Below are 27025 nucleotides of genomic sequence, written 5' to 3'. Positions count from 1 at the left end.
GAGGCTGGTCCTGTGATGTGAATAGACTTTGAAATAAGGAACAGAGTGGAAGCAAGGAGACCATACAGTTGGCTACTGCAGTAGTCCACGTGAGAGATGGTGGTGGCTTAGACATAAAGGAAGGCAGGAAAGAAGGAAAGGAGGAACAACAGCAAAAACAGACGGAACAAAAGAAACAATAGCAAGACAGTAGGTTTAAATGAACCAAATGGACAATTACATAAAACGAAATGTTCTAAACACTCCTGTTTAAAGGCAAGATGGTAACAAAAGTAATATCCAATGACAAGTTAGATCTTTTTATCTTCCAAATCTTGATTTCTTCAAGCAGTCTGAGTCATCATGGCAGTGTTCTTAAAGTCTAGATTTCTGCTACTGGTTTGTTAAGGCTATTTCTATTATGTTCCTCAAGTTTCTTCCAGCCTCCACCCACTGCCCTATTCGAAAGTCATTTCCACACTTTTAGGTATTTGTTACGGCAGCACCCCTTTTGGTACCAAAATCTGTATTAGTTTTAAATTGTTGCCATAGCAAATTACCACAAACTTAGTGGCTTAAAACAACACACATTTATTACATCATAGTTTCTAAAGGTCAGATGTCTGGGCACAGCTTGGTTCTTTGCTTTAGAGGTCAGGTGTTAGCAGGGCTCTGTTCTTTTCTGGAAGCTCTGTGAATGAATCTGCATCCAGGTCGTTGGCCAAATTCAGTTCCATGTTGTTGTAGGAATGAGGTCTCTGTTTCTTTGCTGGCTGTCACCTGTAGGTTGTTTTCAGCTTCTAGAGGCTGCCCTCATTCCTTGGCTTATGGTTCCCCTTCTGTCTTCAAAGACAGCAATGGCAGATCAAGTCCTTTTCTATGATTTGAATCTCTCTGATCTCTCTTCTGTTGTATCTCTGATTTGACTTTTCTGCCATCTGCTGCTGTTAAGAGCTCATTTGATTACTTTGGACTCACTGGAATAATCCAGGGTAATTCTTTAAGATCAGCTGATAAATAACCTAATTCTGTCTGTAAAGTCCCTTCACAGCAATACCTGGATTAGAGTTTGATTGAATTACCAATCAGTCAAACCAGGGGACAGAAGATTTGGGTGATGTCTTTAGATTTCTGTCTGCCACATACATATAATGGTGAAAAATCTAGGATGTCACCTCTGTCTCAGTTACATACTTGAGGTGAAATGTTCTAGGGGAATTAGTTCAGGTTTTAACAATCCTAATTTGATCAAATAGGCAGATGACAGTGCTTTGTTATGTGATAATGCTTTGCTACGTGACTATTTGTTATAATATTGACTATTCGGTTGAGTCAGTAAGTGATCCCAGAGACATTGAAGATGCAAAAGCACATAATGTTAAGTAATGTATTTTATGCTTTAAAGGATCTCTTAGTTGCCTGAAAAGCATGCATTGTAATATTCTGATTGCTGTCAAGTGGAAGAGTACAGGATTAAAGTTAATTAAACCTCCTTTTGTTAATTTATTTTTACTAATTCTGTAACTTCTATGAGGTTTTTGTAATTTTAGAAATCATATGTGAAAATATAAGAACTATGATAGGAAAAGATACCTGTCATAAATTGGCCACTGGGAGCCACTGCTGCTTCTTATTTGAGTTTAAGGAATTTATGTAAAGTCTTAATGGGGCATAAGTGAAAAAGAATACTTTCTTTTTTTTAAGAATACTTTTTGAAAAGATGTGATAGACATGAGTACTGTCATGCATGATCAATACCTAAAGAAGACGTGGAAAAAGGGAGTTGAGAAAATTGAGGTAGAAAATGAAGACTTTTCACTTAGAGCTATTTTTATTTTATTTTATTTTATTTTATTTATTTATTATTTATTCATTCATTCATTCATTCATTTATTTATTTATGGCTGTGTTGGGTCTTTGTTTCTGTGCGAGGGCTTTCTCTAGTTGTGGCGATCGGGGGCCACTCACTGTCGCAGCCTCTCTTGTTGCGGAGCACAAGCTCCAGACGCGCAGGCTCAGTAGTTGTGGCTCACGGGCCTAGTTGCTCCGTGGCATGTGGGATCTTCCCAGACCAGGGCTCGAACCCGTGTCCCCTGCATTGGCAGGCAGATTCTCAACCACTGCACCACCAGGGAAGCCCTAGAGCTATTTTTTAAACTCTTATATTTAGTGTTAATAAATGAAAATTTCTTGTATGATTTGTAAATTTTAACTTTCTGAGATTGACACCTTTTATAAAGAGACATCACAGGATTTAATGGTATGAGTTGCTATTTTATGCTTAGGTCTTTGTATCCAAAAGTGACTTTGGTTAGTTTATAATTCTGAAACTGAGGTTAAAAATCTCTTTTAGAATCTTATTTCTGGTGTAGAAAAAGCTTGGTCATATAACAAAGTGGGAAATCTAGATTAAAGAATTTCAAAAACTTTTTTCAGCCATTATCGCCTCTGATAAACAATACTGAATGTTTGCCCTCTCTTTCCCCTTCCTCACCCCTCAGTTTTCTTCTGCTGCTATTTAAATATTCCTCTACTTTTCATCCTATTTTTATTTAAAAAAATTATTTTTATTTTTTTCTTTAGGTTTTTTTTTTAATATCTTTACTGGAGTACAATTGCTTTACAATGTTGTGTTAGTTTCTGCTGTATAACAAAGTGAATCAGCTATACATATACATATATACCCATATCCCTCCCTCTTGTGTCTCCCTCCCATCCTCCCTATCCCACCCCTCTAGGTGGTCACAAAGCACCCAGCTGATCTCCCCATGTGATGCAGCTGCTTCCCACTGCTATCTGTTTTACATTTGTTAGTGTATATATGTCAGTGCCAGTCTCTCACTTCATCCCAGCTTACTCTCCCCCACCCCCATGTCCTCAAATCCATTCTCTATGTCTGCATCTCTATTCCAGTCCTGCCCCTAGGTTCAGCGAAACGTTTGTTTTTCTTTTTTAGATTCCATATATATGTGTTAACATACGGTATTTGTTTTTCTCTTTCTGACTTACTTCACTCTGTATGACAGACAGAGTCCATCTACCTCACTACAAATAACTCAATTTCGTTTCTTTTTATGGCTGAGTAATATTCCATTGTATATATGTGCCATATCTTCTTTATCCACTCATCTGTTGATGGACACTTAGGTTGCTTCCATGTCCTGGCTATTGTAAATAGTGCTTCAGTGAACATTGTGGTACATGTCTCTTTTTGAATTATGGTTTTCTCAAGGTGTATGCCCAGTAGTGGGATTGCTGGGGCATATGGTAGTTCTATTTTTAGTATTTTAAGGAACCTCCATACTGTTCTCCATAGTGGCTGTATCAATTTACATTCCCACCAACAGTGCAAGAGGGTTCCCTTTTCTCCATACCCTCTCCAGCATTTATTGTTTGCAGATTTTTTGATGATGGCCGTTCTGACTGGTGTGAGGTGTTACCTTACTGTAGTTTTGATTTGCATTTCTCTAATGATTAGTGATGTTGAGCATCCTTTCATGTGTTTGTTGACAATCTGTATATTTACTTTGGAGAAAAGTCTATTTAGATTTTCTCCCCATCTGTGGACTGGGTTGTTTCTGTTTTTTTTTGATATTGAGCTTCATGAGCTGCTTGTATATTTTGGAGGTTAATCCTTTGTCAGTTGCTTCATTTGCAGATATTTTCTCCCATTCTGAGGGTTGTCTTTTCGTCTTCTTTTTGGTTTCCTTTGCTCTGCAAAAGCTTTTAAGTTTCATTAAGTCCCATTTGTTTATTTTTGTTTTTATTTTCATTTCTCTAAGAGCTGGGTCAAAAAGGATCTTGCTGTGATTTATGTCAAAGAGTGTTCTTCCTATGTTTTTCTCTAAGAGTTTTATGTGTCTGGCCTTACATTTAGGTCTTTAATCCATTTTGAGTTTATTTTTGTGTATGGTGTTAGGGAGTGTTCCAATTTCATTCTTTTACATGTAGCTGTCCAGTTTTCCCAGCACCACTTATTGAAGAGGCTGTCTTTTCTCCATTGTATATTCTTGCCTCCTTTATCAAAGATAAGGTGACCATATGTGGGTGGGTTTATCTCTGGGCTTTCAATCCTGTTCCATTGATCTATATTTCTGTTTTTGTGCCAGTACCATACTGCTTGATTACTGTAGCTTTGTAGTATAGTCTGAAGTCAGGGAGCCTGATTTCTCCTGCTCCGTTTTTCTCTCTCAAGATTTCTTTGGCTATTCAGGGTCTTTTGTGTTTCCATACAAATTGTGAAATTTTTTGTTCTAGTTCTGTAAAAAATGCCATTGGTAATTTGATAGAGATTGCCTTGAATCTGTAGATTGCCTTGGGTAGTATAGTCATTTTCACAATGTTGATTCTTCTAATCCAAGAACATGGTATATATCTCCATCTATTTGTATCATCCTTAATTTCTTTCATCAGTGTTTTATAGATTTCTGCATACAGGTCTTTTGTCTCCTTATGGAGGGTTATTCCTAGGTATTTTGTTCTTTTTCTTGCAGTGGTAAATGGGAGTGTTTCCTTAATTTCTCTTTCAGATTTTTCATGATTAGTGTATAGGAATGTAAGAGATTTCTGTGCATTGATTTTGTATCCTGCAACTTTACCAAATTCATTGATTAGCTCTAGTAGTTTTCTAGTAGCATCTTTAGGGTTCTCTATGTATAGTATCATGTCACATGCAAACAGTGACAGCTTTACTTCTCTTCTGATTTGGACTCCTTTTATTTCTTTTTCTTCTCTGATTGCTGTGGCTAAAACCTCCAAAACTATGTTGAATAACAGGGGTGAGACTGGACATCCTTGTCTTGTTCCTGATTTTACAGGAAATGGTTTCAGTTTTTCACCAGTGAGAACCTTGCTGGCTGTGGGTCTGTCATATATGGCCTTTATTATGTTGAGGTAAGTACTCTATGTGCCTAGTTTCTGGAGAGTTTTTATCATAAATGGGTGTTGAATTTTGTCAAAAGCTTTTTCTGCATCTATTGAGATTATCATATGGCTTTTATCTTTCAGTTTGTTAATATGGTGTATCACATTGATTGATTAACGTATATTGAAGAATGCTTGCATTCCTAGGATAAACTCCACTTGATCATGGTGTATGATCTTTTTAATGTGCTGTTGGATTCTGTTTGCTAGTATTTTGTTGAGGATTTTTGCATCTGTGTTCATCAGTGATATTGGTCTGTAGTGGTTTTGGTATCAGGGTGATGGTGGCCTCATAGAATGAGTTTGGGAGTGTTCCTCCTTCTGCTATATTTTTAAGAGTTTCAGAAGGATAAGTGTTAGCTATTCTCTAAATGTGTGATAGAATTTGCCTGTGAAGCCATCTGGTCCTGGCCTTTTGTTTGTTGGAAGATTTTTAATCAGTTTCCATTTCAGTGCTTGTGATTGGTCTGTTTATATTTTCTATTTCTTCCAGGTTCAGTCTTGGAAGGTTGTGCTTTTCTAAGAATTTGTCCATTTCTTCCAGATTGTCCATTTTATTGGCATATAGTTGCTTGTGATCTCTCAAGATCCTTTGTATTTCTGCAGTGTCAGTTGTTACTTCTACTTTTTCATTTCTAATTCTGTTGAATCTATTTGTGTCTTCTCTTTTTTTTTTCTTGATGAGTCTGGCTAGTGTTTTATCAATTTTGTGTATCTTCTCAAAGAACCAGCTTTTAGTTTTATTGATATTTGCTATTGTTTCCTTCATTTCTTTTTCATTTATTTCTGATCTGATATTTATGATTTCTTTCCTCCTGCTGACTTTGAGGTTTTTTTTGTTCTTCTTTCTCTAATTGCTGTAAGTGTAAGGTTAGGTTGTTTATATGAGATGTTTGTTTCTTGAGGTAGGATTGTATTGCTGTAAACTTCCCTTTTAGAACTGCTTTTGCTGCATCCCATAGGTTTTGGGTCATTGTGTTTTCATTGTCATTTGTTTCTAGGTATTTTTTGATTTCCTCTTTGATTTCTTCAGTGATCTCTTGGTTATTAAGTAGTGTATTGTTTAGTCTCCATGAGTTTGTATCTTTTACAGTTTTTTCCTGTAATTGATATCTAGTCTCATAGCATTGTGGTTGGAAAAGATACTTGATACGATTTCAATTTTCTTGAATTTACCTAGGCTTGATTTGTGACCCAAGATATGATCTATCCTGGAGAATGTTCCATGAGCACTTGAGAAGAAAGTGTATTCTGTTGTTTTTGGATGGAATGTCCTATAAATATCAATTAAGTCCATCTTGTTTAATGTGTCATTTAAAGCTTGTGTTTCCTTATTTATTTTCATTTTGGATGATCTGTCCGTTGGTGAAAGTGGGGTGTTAAGGTCCCCTACTATGATTGTGTTACTGTCGATTTCCCCTTTTATGGCTGTTAGCATTTGCCTTATGTATTGTGGTGCTCCTATGTTGGGTGCATAAATATTTATAATTATAATATCTTCTTCTTGGATTGATCCTTTGGTCATTATGTAGTGCCCTTCTTTGTCTCTTGTAATGGTCTTTATTTTAAAGTCTATTTTGTCTAATATGAGAATTGCTACTCCAGCTTCATTTTGATTTCCATTTGCATGGAATATCTTTTTCCATTCCCTTACTTTCAGTCTGTATGTGTCTCTAGGTCTGAAGTGGGTCTCTTGTAGACAGCATATATACGGGTTTTGTTTTTGTATCCATTCAGCCAGTCTATGTCTTTTGGTTTGAGCATTTAATCCATTTACATTTAAGGTAATTATTGATATGTATGTTCCTATTCCCATTTTCTTAATTGTTTTGTATTTGTTTTTCTAGGTCTTTTCCTTCTCTTGTGTTTCCTGCCTAGAGAAGTTTCTTTAACATTTTTTTGTAAATCTGGTTTGGTGGTGCTGAATTCTCTTAGCTTTTGCTTGTCTGTAAAGGTTTTAATTTCTCCATCAAATCTGAATGAGATCCTTGCTGGGTAGAGTAATCTTGGTTGTAGGTTTTTCTCCTTCATCACTTTAAATATGTCCTGCCACTCCCTTCTGGCTTGCAGAGTTTCTGCTGAAAGATCAGCTGTTAACCTTATGGGGATTCCCTTGTATGTTATTTGTTGCTTTTCCCTTGCTGCTTTTAGTATTTTTTCTTTGTATTTAATTTTTGATAGTTTGATTAATATATGTCTTGGCACGTTTCTCCTCGGATTTATCCTGTATGGAACTCTTGGCACTTCCTGGAGTTGATTGACTACTTCCTTTCCCATGTTAGGGAAGTTTTCTACTATAATCTCTTCAAATATTTTCTCAGTCCCTTTCTTTTTCTCTTCTTCTTCTGGGACCCCTATAATTTGAATGTTGGTGCGTTTAATGTTGTCCCAGAGGTCTCTGAGATTGTCCTCAATTCTTTTCATTCTTTTTTCTTTATTCTGCTCTGCTGTAGTTATTTCCACTATTTTATCTTCCAGGTCACTTATCCATTCTTCTGCCTCAGTTATTCTGCTATTGATTCAGTCTAGAGAATTTTAAATTTCCTTTATTGTGTTGTTCATCATTGTTTGTTTGCTCTTTATTTCTTCTAGGTCCTTGTTAAACGTTTCTTGTAATTTCTCCATTCTGTTTCCAAGATTTTGGATCATCTTTTCTATCATTACTCTGAATTCTTTTCCAGGTAGACTGCCGATTTCTTGTTTATTTGTTTGGTCTGGTGGGTTTTTACCTTCTTCATCTGCTGCACATTTCTCTGGCTTCCCATTTTGCTTAACTTACTGTGCTTGGGGTCTCCTTTTCGCAGGCTGTACATTCATAGTTCCTGTCGTTTCTGGTGTCTGCCCCCAGTGGATAAGGTTGGTTCAGTGGCTTGTGTAGGCTTCTGGTGGAGGGGACTGGTGCCTGTGTTCTGGTGGGTGGGGCTGTATCTTGTCTTTCTGGTGGGCAGGACTGCGTCCGGTGGTGTGTTTTGGGATGTCTGTAACCTTATGATTTTAGGCAGCCTCTCTGCCAATGGGTGGGGTTGTGTTCCTGTCTTGCTAGTTGTTTGTCATGGGGTGTCCAGCACTGGAGCTTGCTGGCCGTTAGGTGGAGCTGGGTCTTAGAGTTGAGACGGAGATCTCCGGGGGAGCTTACTGATTGATATTACGTGGGGCCCAGAGGTCTCTGGTGGTCCAGTATCCTGAACTTGGCTCTCCCACCTCAGAGGCTCAGGCCTGACACCAGGCTGGAACACCAAGACCCTGTCAGCCACATGGCTCAGAAGAAAAGGGAGAAAAAGACAAAGAAAATAAGTGAATAAATAAATAAAATTAATTAAAGTAAAAAATTTTTAAAAAAGTAAAAAAAAAGAGAGCAACCAAAGCAATAAACAAATCCATGAATGGTAACAAGAAGTAAAAACTATACTAAGATAAACATAGAAATCAGAAACAAGTCAGTTGCAGGCAGCAAACCCCAAGGGTACAGCTGCTCCCGAAGTCCACCACCTCAATTTTGGGTTGATTCGTTGCCTCTTTAGGTATTCCCCAGATTCAGGGTACCTCAGGTTGATTGTGGGATTTATTCTGCTGCTCCTGAGGCTGCTGGGAGAAATTTCCCTTTCTCTTCTTTGTTAGCACAGCTCCTGGGCTTCAGCTTTGGTTTTCACCCCACGCTGCATGTAGGTTGCCCTCAGGCTTCTGTTCCTGCTCAGACAGGACAGGGTTAAAGCAGGGGATGATTAGGGGGGTCTTGCTCATTCAGGCCGCGGTGGGGGGGTGTAGGGGTAAGGTAGTTAGTGACAGAGGCCGTGACATTGCCACAGCCTGAGGCGTGCCGTGTGTTCTCCCAGGGACGTTGTCCCTGGATCATGGGACCCTGGTAGTGGTGGGCTGCACAGGCTCCGGAGGGGGTGGGGGTAGTGATCTGTGCTTGCACACAGGCTTCTTGGTGGCTGCAGCAGCAGCGTTAGCATTTCATGCCCGTCTCTGGTGTCTGCTCTGATAGCTGCAGCTCATGCAGTTTCTGGAGCTGGTTTAGGGGGTGCTCTGAATCCCGTCTCCTTGCACACTCCATAACAATGGTCTTTTGCCTCTTAGGCAGCTCCATACTTTTTCCCGGACTCCCTCCTGGCTAGCTGTGGCTCACTGGCCCCCTTCAGGCTGTGTTTACGCAGCCAATTGCAGTCCGCTCCCTGGGATGTGACCTCCCAAGCCCGAGGCTCAGCTCTCAGCCCCCACCCACCCTGGCTGGTGAGCAGACAATCCTCTCGGGCTGGTCCGCACCGATCTTCTGTGTGAGAACCTCTCCACTTTGCCCTCTGCACCCCTGTTGCTGCGTTCTCCTCCGTGCCTCTGAAGCTCCCCTCCCCTGCCCTCTCCACCAGTGAAGGAGCTTCCTAGTGTGTGGAAACTTTTCCTCCTTCACAGCTCCCTCCCCAAGCTGCAGGTCCCATCCCTATTCTTTTGTCTCTGTTTTTTCTTTTTTCTTTTGCCCTACCCAGGTACGTGGGGAGTTTCTTGCCTTTGGGGAGGTCTGAGGTCTTCTGCCAGCGTTCAGTAGATGTTCTGTAGGAGTTGTTCCACATGTAGATGTATTTCTGATGTATTTGTGGGCAGGAAGATGATCTCCACATCTTACTCCTCTGCCATCTTGAAGGTCCACCTTTCATCCTATTTTTAATTAAAAAAATTTTTTTTTCTTGAGAAGTCCTTTCATTTATCTATCAGCTCTCTTCTCAGGTGGTATGCCACTTATATGTACTGAACTAGAATCCTTATTTGTGTTAGCGTATTATTAATGGGGTAAGTGTGATATTTTGATTATAGTCATTTTTGGCTGCTTTTGTTGATGCCAGGAACTCAGAATTCTGATAGTGTTCCCAGAAGGCAGATAAAGGACTAATCTATCTGTGAGGAACCTTTCCCTGACACTTCTTTTTCTGATCTGGGTTAGCTGTTCCTTGTATGCGCTCCTATAAAGCTCTCTCTGCTAGGTTCTTATCTTTCTCCATTACTGGGTTATGAGCTAAAGGGCAGAGATTCCTTCTGTTTATCTTCATTGTTTACCTGTGACAGAGCTGGGTATAAAGGGACCTCAGTAAATGTTGGTTGACTGAACAGATGGATGGATGTAAGTTGTGAGTTGAATGGTGGCCCCCAAAATGATATGTTCACATTCTAACTCCTGGAACCTTGAATATTGCTTATGTGGCCAAAACATGATTAAGTTAAGGATCTTGAAAGGGGTAGCTCTCAAGGACAGTTTAGTGAGTTAAGGAGAGAGGAAAAGAGGGGAAGAGAATCCTGGTAATTACCTGGATGGGCCCTAAATCCAATCACAAGTGTTCTTAGAGGCACAGGGAAATTTGACACAAACAGGAAAGACACAGAGGAGAAGGTGATATGAAGTGAGGCAAACTTTGGTGGTGTAGCCATAAGCCAATGAACACTAAAACTTACCAGTGTCACCAGAAGCTACAGGGGCCAGCAATGAATTATTTCTTAGTGCCTTTAACAGGCGTTTGACTCTGCTGAAAACTTATTCTTGTACTTCTGGCCTCCAGAACTGTGGGAGAATAAATTTCTGTTGTTTTAAGCCACCCAGTTTGTGGTAGTTTGTCACAACAGAGAGAGGAAACTCATGTATGTATATTGTGTTTTGAGGCAATGACATCCCAAAACTAAATGATGATTGGAATATTTGTGTCCATCTTGGCATGGTGTAGTTTTTCTTTGATAATATTGAGTCACCGCTAGCCTTAATCTAGATTATATTGGTTTCTTATTGCTGCTGAAACAAATTATCACAGATTATAATGGCTTAAAACAACTCAAATTTATTATCTTAAAATTCTGGAAGCCAGAAGTCTGGAATGGGTCTCAGTGGGCTAAAATCAAGGTATTAGTAGGGCTTCATTCTTTTCTGAAGGCTCTAGGGGAGAATCTTGGGTTGTTTCCCTGTTTTCCAGCTTCTAGAAGCTGCCCATATTTCTTGGCTTCTGGCTCCCTACCATCTTCAATGCCTGCGATGGCTAGTTGAGTCTTCGTTTCACATCATTCTTTTCCCTCCCCATTTATGGATTCTTGTGATTGTGTTGGGTTCACTCTGTTAATCCAGCATCATCTTCTTGTTTAAGATGAGATGATTAGCAATCTTAGTTCCATAGCATCCTTAATTCTTCTTTACCATGTAATGTAACGTGTTCACAGCTTCTGGGTATTAGGACATGGACATCTTTGGGGGACCATTTTCTGCCTACCACATAAAGTTTTTAAAATTAGTCACCAAAATTTATTTAGTTTCATGCCAAACTAGCCATAGTGCCATTTATTGGTCTCTAATTTTGGTGGGATAATATTTTATATTTTAGTCAAAAGAATAAATGCAGATTGTTTAAAAAAGTCAAATAGTACTTAAATACTTATAATGAAAAGCAGCAGTCTTTAGCTTTATTCCTCACGACTAACCAGTCCAGATCTTAGAGCTATTCCTTTTGGAATTTACCTCCACTTAACTAAGATGCTGTATTAGCTTTCTGTTGTCACTGTGACATATTATCATGAATTTAGTGGCTTAAAACAACTCGGATTTTTTCTCTTACAGTTCTAGAAGTCAGAAGTCCAAAATCAGTTTCACTGGGCTAAAGTCAGGTGTTGATAAGACTGGTTCCTTCTATAGGCCCTAGAGAGAATCCATTTCCCTGCTGTTTTTTGTTTTGTTTTTTCTAGTTCTTAGTGGCTACCTATATTCTTTGGTTTGTGGCCCCGTCTTTCATCTTCAAAGTATATTGTATCACTCCAGTCTCTTTCCATCATCATATCACCTCTCTTGTAAGGACAGTAGTGGATATCTTGGGGGTCCACCTGAATAATCCTGGTTAATCTCAAGATCCGTAATCATAAATGCAAAATCTCTTTTGCTATATAAGGTAACATTCATAGGTTCCAGGGATTAGGATGTAGTCATCTTGGAGGGCCATTGCTTAGTCAACTGTATATGATTATATTGCTAATTCTTTTTTTTTTTTTTTGGTGTTTTTTTAAAAAAATTATTTATTTTTGGCTGCATTGGGTCTTCGTTGCTGCACATGGGCTTTCTCTTTTGGTGATCAGGGGCAACTCTTCGTTGTAGTGTGAAGTCTTCTCATTGCGGTGGCTTCTCTTGTTGCAGAGCATGGGCTCTAGGCATGTGAACTACAGTAGTTGTGGCATGTGGGCTCAGTAGTTGTGGCACACGGGTTTAGTGGCTCTGCAGCATGTGGGATCTTCCCGGACCAGGGCTTGAACCCGTGTCCCTTGCATTGGCAGGTGGATTCTTAACCACTGAGCCACCAGGGAAGTCCTATTGCTAATTCTTTATTTTCATTTTTAATATTGCTATATTTATCTTAATGTAGGGGAGATAAGATATAATTATCTTCAATTACCTTATCTGAATATAATTAAAATATATCAAACTTTATTCCTTTGTCAGTGTATTATTATGATTATGTAAGCACTGTTTAGTTTTGCACCAAGTAGTATTATTATAATGTATTCTTCCTGTAAAATGTTAATTTTTCATTAGTTAATAATTTCTTTTTTCCATTTGTCTAGTTTTTCTATGTGCTATTTGCTCATATTTTAAGCAAATATTCTGCTATGATACATATCTATCTTTTTAAAAATGCTGAAACATAGTTTCAAAAACATCTTTGTTTTGTTTTAAACTGAGAACTTGTCATTCTCAGCTTCTTTTTTGGCTGTTTCCTATATCAGCATGATGTACAGCTATCATCTTAGGACTTGCCTTAGCAAGTTTCCAGAGTTGAGCTATTTTTCCTAGTTAACATGTTTTCTTCTTAGTTTATTTCCTAATTTTGGTGAAGAACATATATGAGTAGCTTTCTAAGAAAGCTTGCATGGGAAATTAAATTTAAGACCTTAAGTTTGAAATGCTTTTTATCTCCCTTAAAATGGATTGCTAGTTTAACCAAGTATAGAATTCTAGGTTGGAATTTTGGAGGCATTATTTCTTTGCCTTCTAGGTTCTAGTGTTCTGCAGAAGTCATTTGTAGTGATGATTCCTGAGTTGTTGTATGGGGATTGGTTTCAAAAAATTTAAGATCTCTGTTGGGTTAGTGTTTTCAGTTTCACAAATGTGCCTTGGTCTGGGACTTCCATTTATTTTTCTGGGGAATTGGAGGATCCTTTAAATCAAGACACTTACCCTGAGTTCTGGGAAACTTCCCTGTATTTGATAATAGCTTTCCCTTTGTTTTGTCTGTTCCCTCTTTCTGGAATTTCTTCTGTTTGTGAGCACTGCAAATATTTCTAAATTTCTACTTTTTCTCTGTGCGAGTGCCTTTTATATCTGTATTCTACTTTCTGAAAGATGTCCACAATCTCAATTTCCAACACATCTAATAATTTTTTATTTTATTTTATTTTAATTTCCAGTAACCTTTTTTGTTGTTGTTGCCCTCTTAATGTACTTAAAATGTAGCATCCTTTTCTTGTTTCGTGGGTAAAATAACTTATCAGTGAGGTTCATGTTGGTCTTTTATTCCTGCTCATATTGTCTGTTTCCTTCTAGTTCTTTTTTTTTTCTCTCTCTCTCTCTTTTTTTTTTCACCTCTTCTGTCTTTCTTGGTGAAATGAGGCACTAAAAAGCTACTTGGAATCCATGTATGTATGTGTATTAACAATGGTAGGAAGGGGGATATTGGTGGAGAGAGGCTGTTTTGTCTCTTTTGGGGCTTCACTGTAGGAGGATTGGACAGTTAGGTAGATTTTTGTTTGGAAAAATCTCTGATTTTAGCATATATAGGTCTTTCTCTTAAGTTTCCCAAAGAAGAATTCTGTAATATTCAGTCTTAATGTCTAAGCTGGTGTTCTGAATATAGAAAGGGAGAAGTCTTCTTTTCTTTTTTTTTTTTTTAGTTTTTAAAATTTTGAAAATTAAAAAAAATTTTAATGTTTATTGGAGTATAGTTGCTTTACAATGTTGTGTTAGTCTCTGCTGTGCAGCAAAGTGAATCAGTTTTACTTATACATATATCCACTCTTTTTTAGATTTCTTTCCCATTTAGGTCACCACAGAGCGTTGAGTAGTGTTCCCTGTGCTATACAGTAGGTGTTCATTAGTTATCTATTTTATACATAGTAGTGTGTATATGTCAATCCCAATCTTCCAATTCATACCATTCTCCCCTTGGTAACCATGAGTTTGTTCTCTACATGTGTGACTCTATTTCTGCTTTGCAAATAAGTTCATCTGTACCATTTTTCTAGATTGTAAATGTAAGTGTAAGTGATATTATACAATATTTGTTTTTCTCTTTCTAACTTCACTCTGTCTGACAATCTCTGGGTCCATCCACGTCTCTGTAAATGGAACTATTTCATTCCTTTTTATGGCTGTGTAATATTCCATTGTATATATGTACCACATCTTTTTTATCCATTCCTCTGTCAGTGGGCATTTAGGTTGCTTCCATCTCTTGGCTATTGTTAATAGTGCTGCAAGGAACATTGGGGTGCATGCATCCATTTGAATTCTGGTTTTTTCTGGATATATGCCTAAGGGTGGAATTGCTGGGTCATATGGTAACTCTAATTTTAGTTTTTTAAGGAACCTTCGTACTTTTCTCCATAGTGGCTGTACCAGTTTACATTCCCACCAACAGTGTAGGAGGGTTCCCTTTTCTCCATACCCTAGAAGTCTTCTTTTCAATATGCAGATTTTCACTTATTCTCTTACATAGTTTTTCTCCACTGTGACTGGACCCACTGAGTCTTGAGCCATTGAGATTCCTTTTCCTCAGGGACTAAAGCCTTGGTCTTTTGGGGGTGGAGTGGCTGGGTAAGATGAGGAAGGGCTTGCCATTTCATCCCATATTATACACTCTTAAACTAGTTTTCCTTGATTTCAACGAGGAGCCTCTTTCACACCTTTCACATTTTCTGTGTTCTCCAAAACCTGGGACTTCCTAGATTGACTGTCATTAGGTGTCTGACAGGGCTTAGAGATGAATACAAGTGTTCAGTTCGCCATATTGTTTTGGTTATTGTTGTATTCATTGTTCAATATTATTCTGGGTACAAAGAGTTTGTCAAACTGAAGAGTCTAAGGAAACAGTACCTACAAGATAGCTCTCTCTTCAGGTGCCAGCTGCAAGTGTGGGGGTCCCCAGGACCACCCTCACTTCAGACCTGCTGGCGGCAAATTCAAGCTTTCCCAAGCCCACTCTAAGGTTGGATAATTCACTGGAAAGACTCAGGACCCACTGAAAGTGCTATACTTACGGTTACAGTTTTATTATAGAGAAAGCAGACAAATTAGAACCACCTAAAGAAAGAGATGCGTAGGCTGAAAACAAGAACTTCCGTGATGTGTTACCCTCCTGGCATTGATATATGCCACTATGCACAGTATTGGCAAGTAGGAAGCTCACTGGAGCCTCCATGTCCTGAGTTTTTATTGGCGTTTCATTACATACAAATGACTGATTGAATCACTGATCAAGTGGCTGAACTCAATCTCCATCCCTTCTGCCCAGAGGTGGCCTTTTTTATAACATGGATGGTCTTCATGGTTGGTCTTTATGGCGTGACCTACCCTCACCAGGAGTCACCTTGTTATCATAAACTGTCAGGTGCTCTTGAGGTTGAGGGGCCTGCCACGAGTAATGAAAACACTCCTGTTGCTGGGGAAATTCCTAGGGTTTAGAGGTTGTCTCCCAGGAACCTGACAAAGGCCAGACATCTCTCTGGGCTGAGACCAAATTCTTTATTATACATTGTGCTACATTGTTTCATGGTAAGAAGGTAACAACACTGCCAGGAACCTCTTTTTCTCCCAAGTTTCATATGGCATGTATCTGTTTAAAATTCCTACTCTTTTTATCTCTTTTATTTTCATTTAGGTTAGTTGTCTATTTTGAAATAATTGAATCTGGTCTTTAATTGAAGACATTTTCATAAAGGGTAATAAGTTCTTTTGCCCTCCACTTCAGTCTGATCTTAAGAAGACGGAGTAGTGATTCACAAAGGGAGACACATTACAGTTCAATTTGATGTGGTTTGCTAGGCACACTTTATTTTCATCTTATAAAGCATTGCATGTAAGTACTAGAAGTCTGATTGAAAGGAAGTAAAATCAGTGAAGCAATGAAACATTAACAAGGTGGGGGGCAATTATGCTAAAGTTATGTAAATTGTTTTAGATTATGTATAAGTAATTATGTTTTTCAGAGTAGTTGACAGGGCAAAAATTAGATTGCTTATTCGTTTGAGACTTAATTTTGATTTGTTTTATTTTAAAAGTCATAATGGTAGTCTCATTTTGAGAGTTCCATTTAATTTCTTGCTTGAAGGTTATTACATGATGTAGCAGAACTAAATTGTACCTTCTTAATGGTAATGCAGAACATAAAAATTTTGAATTGGCTTTAGGTTTTATACTAGAATGCCTTTTACCATCTTTTTTGTGTTAAAGGCATGTCTTTGTTGTAAGAGCTAAACTTATTTAAGCTTATCTTTTGCGTGCTTCTCTTTATTTCCTAAAGGGGTAGTTGATAAGTTGGTTGATTAGCAGACACTTGTCAAAGTGGGGTGTTTCATTTTAAATCAGCCTCATTTTAGAAATGTTTTGTACCTATTAAATGCATCCGTGGTGATGAGGAAAAGAAGAATTGCTAGGAAAAAGAAAAATTGCTAGATGTATTATAGCATGTATGCAGTTTGACATTCTTTTCAGTTATTTACTTCGTATTGTCTCTTTTAAGCATGAACTCAATTTTAAAATTAGATACATCTATACGATTGAGCCATGTAATGTACTAGGATTTCATGTCCTTCTTGTATATCTTTTTGTTTTCTCTAGAGTTAATAACGGTTACATACTTTTTTTTGCTTGATTACTATTGTAAAAATATTTGAATATTTGTTTCTCATTGCTAAATTCTTTTTTGTTTGGTTACTCAACAACTGAACATAAGCAGTCAGTTTTGAGCATCTTTGTTTTCTAGTAGGTCTAGGATAGTGTTCTGAATTAAATAGATTCTTTAATAAGCCTAGTAGATCTGAGGTGATCGGAAATGTATTTTTTTTTCCCTTAAGGAAAGGCTACATTAATGGGTTAAATTAGGTTAATTCTGATCTCTAAATTTGACTCCAGATGAAGTAAAGGGATTCAAGTTGTGTGGCATAAAGAATTAAGAATTTTGAAATCCTTAGATGACCATATTTTACCTCTTTAGTTAGAATCACATTGTTGCATTGTAGTTTTTACTTGATTGATGCCTTTGGCTTTTAATTCTGTTGAGGGTATAGTTTTGGTTTAGTACTGTTCGGAGGCAAGAGAATGGACACCATTCCTGGAAGTCTTATTTTAGGTTTGACTGAATATATTTGTGCTGTTGATGCAAAAGAATAATTGTACCAAGTGCATCATTTATAGTATTGGAGTTATATTTTGTTAAAATAGTTAACTTTTGTGAGTTCTTGTCTACCTAAAGTTTCATTTGATTCTTGGAGTAACATGTAAGTCTTCTGTCACAGGTTAATTTATGGATATAATAAAGGGAAACTAACATTTAGTAGAGTTAATGAGATGTAATTGACATTGTGTAAGTTTAAAGTATACAGTGTGTTGATTTGATACACACTGTGGTCATTTTGATATTACAAAATGACCATAGTGTCTTAGCTGACATTTTTCATCATGTCACTTAATTACCATTTCTTTTTTTGTGGTGAGAACCTTTAGATCTACTCTCTTAGCAGCTTTTAAGTATATAATACAGTATTATTAGAGGTAATCACAAAGCTGTACTTTAGATCCCCAGAACTTATTCATCTTATGACTGGACGTTTGTACCCTTTGACCAACAACTCCCCATGTCCCCCAGCCTCCGGCCCCTGGTAGCCACAAGTCTACTCCTTCTGTTAGTTCTGCCTTTCTTACATTCCACATATAAGTGAGGTGATAGAGTATTTGTCTTTCTCTGTCTGACTTCTTTCACTTATCATCATGAACATCATGCCCTCAACATCCATCCACACTGTAGGAAATGGCAGGACTTCCTTCTTTTTCATGGCTGAATAACATTCCATTGTATGTACATGCCACATCTTCTTATCCATTCATCTATTAATGGACCTTTAGATTGTATCCATATCTTGGCTCTTGTGAATAGTGCTGCGTTGAATATGGGAGTGCAGATATCTGAGATCCTGTTTTCATTTTCTTTGGATATATGCTCGGAAGTGGGACTGCTAGATCATATGGTAGCTCTATTTTTAATGTTTTTGAGGAACCTCTATACTATTTTCCATAGTGTGTGCAACAACTTTATTGTCCCACCAACATTGCACAAGGATTCCTTTTTCTCCAAATCTTCACCAACACTTATCTCTTTCTTTTTTTTTTTTTGATGATAGCTGTTGATGAGGTGATATCTCATTTTGGTTTTGATTTGCATTTTCCTGATGATTAGTGATATTGAGCACCTTTTTTTTTGTACCTGTTGGCCATTTGTATGTCTTTGGAAAATGTGTATTTAGTTCCTCTGCCCAATTTTTTATTGGATTGATTTTGTTTTTGTTTTTTTTTGTTTTTTGCTATTGAATTGTATGAGTTTCTTATATATTTTGGATATTAACCCTTATGTATATACATGTTCCTTTTCATCCTTCTCTTTATTATTTTTTTCCTGTAAGATTTTCTGTTTTCTAACATACTAGGCATTTACTTGTCTTTCTTCCACTAGAATTTAAGCTCTATTAGAGGTTTTTTCCCCCTTTGGTCTAACTTCTTCATTACTGTATCTTTAATACCTAGAATAATGCTTGGTATAGATTTAAGTGCTGAAAAAATATTTCTTGTATATGAATCATTATTACTACTCCAAAGATGAAAAGAAATAGTCTCTGCTTCTCAGAAATGTGCGGTCTCAGTAGGACAGAGCCTCTGAGATAAAATGAACACGTAAAGTGTTTAGCTTGACATGTTGAACATGAAGTACTCATTAATTGGTAATTATTGTTGAAGAATAAGAAAAGAAAGAACAGAATCAGACATTTCAGATAGAAATGACCTGAATAAAAGAAAACTGCGTTCACATCTTAGGGACTAGGGTAGATACTGTTTAGGGGTGTATTGAAAAAATAAGGTTGGAACTATATTGTGGAGACCAATCAAGACATTTGGATTTTGTTTTGTGTGTAATGAGGAGTTACTGAATCTTTTTAAGGCAGAGGTGTCATAATGAAAGTGGTAGGTTTGGAATATGAGTCCAACAGAAGTCCTTGAGGTTGAGTGGAGAGCCTTCTGCTGTAACTTAACTGGAAATTAATAAAACATTTAGCAAATTTATAATAAATAATAAAACACTTGCAAAATCATAAATTATGCTCAAATTTTAATGACTTCCTCTCAAATTGTGTGGTAGTATATAATTATCATTTAATTATAGTGTGTATTTTGAATTATTTATGGAATTGCCAACTTTTAATATACTCTTCCATTTAAAACTAAAGCTTTGATATTTTAAATCAAGATGTTTATATTGGTAACTAACTTACTAAATATACTAATATAGGGCAAAGTATGTTTAGTCCAGCAAACATTGGTCAACCACGAAAGACAACATTATCTCCTGCCCAGTTGGATCCTTTTTATACTCAAGGAGATTCTTTGACATCTGAAGATCACCTCGATGACACTTGGGTGACTGTGTTCGGGTAAGGTTTCTAGATTATTTACTTAAAAAAAAAAAAAGCCCTAACATTTTCTAATGAGTATTATCAAACATATTAAAAAACTAAAACAGTTGCACAGCAAACACCCATATGTACCCACCACCTAGATTCTGCAGTTGTTAACAGTTAGCTACATTTGTTTTATCTACCATTAATTTATCTTTTTTGTTGTTGGTATATTTCAGAGTAAGTTGCAGACATCAGTACATACCACCTTGACATTTCAGCATATATATTATTAAGTAATGTTTGATTTTTAATAGTTTTTCCATCATTTATCTGTATGCCTCTTCTCAGATTATCTTCTCTTCAGCATATTTGCTGGATATTGGAAGAGGATTGTCCCTTTAGACTTAGGAAGCTCCTTTCTCTCTTTGTTGTGACTGTGTCTATGCTTATATTGGACTGAACCAGTTTTGAACTAACAGATTGAATTTCATTTGTATATATATGCATGCTGTGTCACGGGGTTGATACTTTCTAGCTGCAGAATATTGAATATTAATAGAAATTGTGCATGACAGTCCTAGATGCATTTGAATAGAGTTTTAGATCTAATAAAGTACTTTAAAGCATCTTAGAGATCATACTGCATCATTTACATATGAGAAACCTGAGGTATAGACAGATTAAGTGATTTACTCAGAGGCTTACATCTAGTTATTAGTAAAGCTTCATTGAAAACCCAGGTCTTTTATTTTCATGCTGTGATTGTTTATACTGTACTACATAAGGTTGGTTTCTGAAAGTGTGATGTCATACTGTTACTGGACCTTACTATATTTAGTTTTGGGGTTAAAAAAATGTAAAAACATATGAACTCCTTGAAGGAAGAACAATGCACAGTAAATATTAGTGGACTTTATATATTCAATTTATTTAAAATTCAGAAGAATGGGTAAGAATATGGTGAAAAGTTTTCCTTCCCACTTTTTCCCCCAGATAGTTTTTCTCCCTTGTAAGGCAGCAATTGCCACCTGTTTTTTTTTTTTTTTTTTTTTTTTTTTTTTGCGGTATGTGGGCCTGTCACTGTTGTGGCCTCTCCCATTGTGGAGCACAGGCTCTGGACGTGCAGGCTCAGTGGCCATTGCTCATGGGCCCAGCCGCTCCACGGCATGTGGGATCTTCCTGGACCGGGGCACGAACCCATGTCCCCTGCATTAGCAGGCGGACTCTCAACCACTGCGCCACCAGGGAAGCCCGCCACCTGTTTTTTGTGTAACCTTTCAGAGAGATTCTTTGTTACTGATTCTGTTTAGGTAATAAGCAGGGTCATTGCTTTCCCTTGTTCTCCAGAAAGCGCATGCTCAGCCATATGTCCATAGCAGTTGGGCTGACAGCTGCTGCTTCTTTTTTTTTCTTCCCTTTTATGTGTTTAAATTTTTGTATTCTCTTGTGAAGTAAGTGGCTGTATGTTTTTGAATGTGTCTGTCCACTCTCAAGTGTTTTTCAGGTTCAGTAGTAATGGTGTCATTTTTAAGATTCCTCAGTAATTGGATAAATTACTTGAAGTACTTCTGTTAGCCCTTCATTTTTAAGAAGTACACTTTCCCAACTATTTATTTTCTATTGGTTTTATGTTTCGGTAACCCTGCATATAAGTTTAATTGCAAGAACAGAAACATTTTCTTCTAAGGGATAAAATATTTTATTTTGATTATTTATAGGGAAGTACATGTAAAATACATTATATATCTTCTTCCTTTGATAATTTAACTTTTTCCTGCTGACTCAGGGTCATCATGAAATATCATTTATTGTTGTAGCGTGAATCTTTGACAGGATATTGGACTGCTTCTACTCAGAGTGGTCCTAGACTCTTGGAATTATGTTTTATTTCTCAAGTGCCTGCATCACTTGCAACCATTATTTCTCCCTTTCGTTTTAATTTTTTTTTAGTTCTGCTTTGTAGGCACCCTGACTCATTTGTTGTTTTTCTTTGGGATTAGAAATCTTACATCCAAATTTACATAACATAAAATAAATTTCCAATGCTGAATGCAGTGAGTATTTTAGTCACATAGATTTTAACGTGTGGAGTTTCTCATTTATTTTTATAACTTACATTTTTTCCTTTAGGGTTCTAATCCAAGCTCCAGATAACTGAAGTTACTGGTTAAGGAAACTCCAGATTTTCAAGCTGAAAATAGCTTTATTATTTGGACTATAAAAGTTTTATATCTCATTGTAATATTCAAAGCATACAGAACTTTATAAAGAAGAAAGTAAAAATCACTTAAAATTTTCCCATACAGAGATATGGCTATTAAAATTTTGGTAACAATCCTTTTAATTGATTGTTTACGATTGATATTGGTTCTGATTTTATTTTTGTTTCAGGAAAACATTTCTGAATTTTCAGGTAGTGCTCAATATATATTGATATGATTCTATATAATTTAAAGTTCTTTCCCCTTTAATAACCATAGTAGTATATCGCAACATTTCCCTTTCTCTCTCTCTCTCATGCATGTGCGCACACGCACGCACACACCCACACCCACCCATGTAAAATAAGTTATTTACAGAACTGTAACCTCATAGTACTTTTCTAAGGATTATGATAATGACAGAGTAGAAGGTGGAATTAGGGCCTGGAGAAAAGAGGCTGAGTCAAAACTAATTTTAACATAATTTGCTTTTGGGTAATGGGCAAATGAATAGATTTAGCTAATATAGGGGAAAATAGGATGATCAGGGTCTCTTATTAATGTACTAGACGGTTAGGGGGAGTTTATCGTGAAACACTTGTAAGGTAATTTGCATTTGTATTATCGAAGTTGACTGTTCAGACAACTTTTTGTCCCCCCAAACCCCAGGTTTCCTCAAGCATCTGCTTCCTATATATTATTACAATTTGCACAGTATGGAAATATCTTAAAACATGTGGTAAGTCTTAATTCTTTTCATTTCAAGATTTAGGCTGAGGAAAGATAACCTGTGAATTGAGGGAAAACTTTGCTGCTGAATGTTGTCTGTTTTTTTTCCAAACTTAAAAATTTTTCTTTTTTTTTTGTGGCATACGGGCCTCTCACCGTTGTGGCCTCTCCCATTGCAGAGCACAGGCTCCGGATGTGCAGGCATAGCGGCCATGGCTCACGGGCCCAGCCGCTCCGCGGCATGTGGGATCCTCCCACACCAGGGCACGAACCCGTGTCCCCTGCATCGGCAGGTGGACCCTCAACCACTGTGCCACCAGGGAAGCCCCAAAATTTTTCTTTTTTTTTAAAGTTTTCATAGGATGTATCTATCTCTTGGAGTTTGGAAGGCTGGTAGTTGCATAGTATTTGATAAAAAGGGATAAAGAGAGAAGATAAGAGAGTGAGAGTTTCAGGCTTCTCCCTTTTAAAAATAGTTCACAGTCTCTTAAAAAAGATCATGCCAAGTTTTCCAATTTGAGCTTGTTTTATTGGGGATAAAGGAAAAGGGAGATGTTTCTAACTTAGAGTTCTTAGAGCTTTTTTAGCTTGCAAGTTATAAATAACAAATCTTTTTTCTATTACTAGAAATTGACAACTATGCAAAATCGGATTGATGAATACAGTTTTTTAAAAATTTCATAGCAAGTGTTGATAAGCCCTTTTTATAAGAAACATTATCTTTTGAGAATTACTTTGCTTTCAGAGAATATTTGTCACATATTCTTTTTTTTTTTTTTTGCGGTACGTGGGCCTCTCACTGTTGTGGCCTCTCCCTTTGCGGAGCACAGGCTCCGGACGCGCAGGCTCAATGGCCATGGCTCATGGGCCCAGCCGCTCCGTGGCATGTAGGATCTTCCTGGACCGGGACACGAGCCTGTGTCCCCTGCATCGGCAGGTGGACTCTGAACCACTGCGCCACCAGGGAAGCCCTGTCACATATTCTTTATATAAGAGATTTGAGAACTATTGAAACGTACTGAAATTGTTTAATAGGATTTTTGTTGAATCCTAGTATACAGCTTTTTACAGGGCATCAAATAAAAAGTGGAAGCAGATTTATTTCATATGTTTCTGTTTTCTAATAGAACTCATTAAGTTTAAATTTTATATACTTTGTATTTTAATTTAAGAGAAAACTTCATTTTTTGCAGATGTCTAACACAGGAAATTGGATGCATATTCGTTATCAGTCTAAACTGCAGGCCCGGAAAGCTTTAAGCAAAGATGGGAGAATTTTTGGAGAGTCCATCATGATTGGTGTAAAACCATGTATAGATAAAGTAAGTTATTGCTGATGTAAGGAAAGCAGTTTAATTTATATGTAGTGCACAAGTCTAAGTACTAACATTGGTTATGTCACTTTGCTTCACTGTGTCTCTTATTTTTTAAAATGTGATGGATGATGTTAACAGCACGCTTTTATGGTAAGTCAAAGATATTTAGTCACAAGACTTTAGAGATAATACATCCCAACCCCTTCACTTTACAGATAAAGAGGCCAGGAAGACTTAGGTAACTTACCCAGAGTTGTTAAGGTGAAGCCTGCATTCTAAGTCTTTTAACTTTTAACCCATTCCCTTTTTTGTGCAAAGCAACATCAAATTCTTCACCTCAAAGGAGTGGTGCTATTTCAGAATGAAATATTTCATATGAATGGTAACAGGGTTAACTTCTAAAAGCTGAAGCTTTTTATTAGTCATTTCTACTTTAAAATATTTAAATATTATTATATATTTGTATACTGGTAAAATAATACTGGGCACAATTTAAACTTCGTGGCTTGTAAAATCATGATCATTCTTTAAGTAAATATATGTGAACTTCTGCTACCTACCAGGCACTGTGCTTGGGACTTATGTATACACACTAGTGCACGAAGCAGACATGGCTCCTGTTACCATAATCTAGAATCACTGAGTAGTTGTGTAATTATTACGTTGTGCTGTAGCAGACGTATGCAGAGGCTAGAGGAAAATTTGGGGTTACTGGATACTAAAAAGCACTGGAGTTTGATGCCCCACACCCCTCAGGTTCCCTAAGAATTCCTTTCTTTTCTTACTGATTTTCCGTAGCGTTTGTTAGGAGATTCTTACTCTTGAGAGTCTATAGTTTTCTTGAGGATATTTGAAGTCATTCAAGTGAGATTTCTGGTTGAGCATTGGATCTCATATGCTAGCTAAGAAGCACATACTGTTTTGTCAACCCTAAAGCTATTTGAAAGTTTAATTAGATTAAATGAAGTACTCTACTTTTAATGAAGTTTTCTTTGTAAGTAGGACATAATAATGGATGATATGTATTATGTTAATAAACAGAGAAGTTCTTTGTCTTTATTTCTCTAGAGCGTTATGGAAAACAGTGACAGGTGTGCTTTATCATCTCCATCCATTGCCTTTACACCACCAATCAAAACCTTAGGTACACCAACCCAACCTGGAAGTACTCCTAGGATTTCTACCATGAGACCTCTTGCTACAGCATACAAAGCTTCTACTAGTGACTATCAGGTATTTTAAAGATTGGATAAAAGAATATACTTTAAGGGGTGCAGTGCTTAGCATGTTTAACTTTTTCATTGGATTGATTTGTATGCCATTAAATATTTCCTACTGAAGTTGATTGGCTTGATGAAACCTATAAACTTTGCGTTTTTTAATTTTCTATTTTAAAAACTAGAATTTTAGCTAGTTGGAAATTTATCTTGAATTTTAAAAACAATTCTTTGCCATTTAAAAAAACATTTTGAGAGTTAATTAGTTTAGTTTTTTCTAAGGTATGTTGCATACATAAAAAGTTTCTCTTGTGGACGTCTCTGGCATGAGGGAATGTTAAATCCCTCTTAAATTGATACGTAAATTTGATGGTGTCGCAAACGAAGAACCTCAGGTTGGAAGTAGCTTTGGTTATCAAAAGAAAACATTGTCTAGTCCCCATTTCAAAACTTATTTCAAAAAAGTTTAAAGGAAAAGTTCATTATATTCATTGAAGAATGCTAGAAGTATTATGACTATCATTCAGTATGTTATTGTCGCCTGCTTAATTAGCCAGGAGTTCTGAACTTGCCTAGCTGCAGACACAGCTCCTGAGATAGCAAATAAAACACTTTAGTAGGGCAGTTTGACTTCCCTTGAAATTTGGGGATCATTCTAGAACTGGTCTAATTTTTCCCTTTAGTTTTTTTTTTTTTAAACCAGTATTTTAAAGTCTTTATCTCTTTTAGCTTTTGTGTTGTTTGTTCAGTTTACTCATTTAAGGAGCAGATGTACTTTTTAAATATACAATTTATTGCTGCAAATCCACTTTAGTGTTTGGCACTTTTAAATTAGCCGTTAACTGAAGAATTGACTATGATACTAAAGAAACCATAACTTTACAATTGTGTGTGTTTTTTTTAATAGGTTATTTCTGACAGACAAACACCAAAAAAAGATGAAAGTCTTGTATCCAAAGCAATGGAATACATGTTTGGCTGGTAATACAGTAAGAGCTAAGAACTCAGCTACAAAGGAGGAGGTTTTGCCACAATAAGCAGACTTAGCAGGGTGTTGCTGGGTTTCCTTCGGTTAGTTATATAACCACTCTTGGCAGTATCGTGTAGCTGTCTCACACTTCCTTTAGAAGCCTTTTTCTTGAAGGATACAGCATATTTGTAGCTCGCACTTTAAACGATGCTTGAGATACATTTTGAAGAAACAAAAAATCCCTGTATATAAGATTATGTGCTTTCTGTGATAGTGCATGCTTAAGTGCAAAAAACTCATTGATTATTGTAAATTATGTACTTGAGTTTGTAGTGAGGCTTTGTAGTCTTCATGAGTTGGTGAGGTGAATTTCATGAAGGGTAACTGTACAGCTGATTATAACAAGACACAAAGATTATAATTAATTTGAATTACGGTCTTTTAATTTAGATGGTATTTAATATTTTAATGATCCTTGTTTATATGTCCTGTCGTGGATTGTCATCTTTCAGTCTTGTAAAACCAACACAGTCTTTTAAAAAACCTACTGAAGTTTCTTGATAATAAACTTGTCAGTTATATGTATTGAGCAGTTTTTGAAAGGGTGATTTATTAATTAGTACAAGAAGTTTGAAGTCTTCGCAGAAATAGAGAAAATATGTCATGAACCTCCATCCACCTGTAATCCAGCTTTAATAACCATATAACCATCACTATTTTCTTAATTTCTAATATCCAGTCCTTTTAAAAATTTCCCAATTGTTTCCAAAATTCGTTGAATTTTATGTTTGGTTTGTTTGAGTCTCTGTCGAGACTAGGTCTGCACGGTGTGTTTGGTTTTGTCTTTGGAGTGTCTTGAAGTTTAAGCTAGAGTTCCCCTGCTCTTCCCACTGTTCAGGACCCCATGATTTGTTGAAGGAACCATGTGAGTTGCCTACAGAGTGTACCACAGACTGAATTTGGTCTAAACAAGCATAGCTTTCTTGTTTAACTAGTTCTGTCATTTGTCCCATA

General features: G+C 36.9%; 1 protein-coding gene across 1 annotated transcript in view; it reads left to right on the top strand.

The window, feature by feature from the left end:
* NUP35 (nucleoporin 35) overlaps positions 1 to 26722 on the top strand; it is a 36480-nt gene extending 9758 nt beyond the window's left edge. The window contains exons 5-9 of the mRNA XM_060106186.1: positions 19470 to 19611; positions 22449 to 22518; positions 23702 to 23830; positions 24893 to 25057; positions 25949 to 26722. Of these exons, the coding sequence (XP_059962169.1) occupies positions 19470 to 19611; positions 22449 to 22518; positions 23702 to 23830; positions 24893 to 25057; positions 25949 to 26026 (584 nt within the window). The 3' untranslated portion in view covers positions 26027 to 26722. The remainder of the gene's footprint in view (positions 1 to 19469; positions 19612 to 22448; positions 22519 to 23701; positions 23831 to 24892; positions 25058 to 25948) is intronic.
* Positions 26723 to 27025: the final 303 nt, after the last annotated feature.

The sequence above is a fragment of the Mesoplodon densirostris genome, chromosome 8 (assembly GCF_025265405.1).
Source record: "Mesoplodon densirostris isolate mMesDen1 chromosome 8, mMesDen1 primary haplotype, whole genome shotgun sequence".
Taxonomy (NCBI): Eukaryota; Metazoa; Chordata; class Mammalia; order Artiodactyla; family Ziphiidae; genus Mesoplodon; species Mesoplodon densirostris.
The sequence above is the reverse complement of the archived record's forward strand: the minus strand, read 5'-3'. Positions and strand labels throughout refer to the sequence as shown.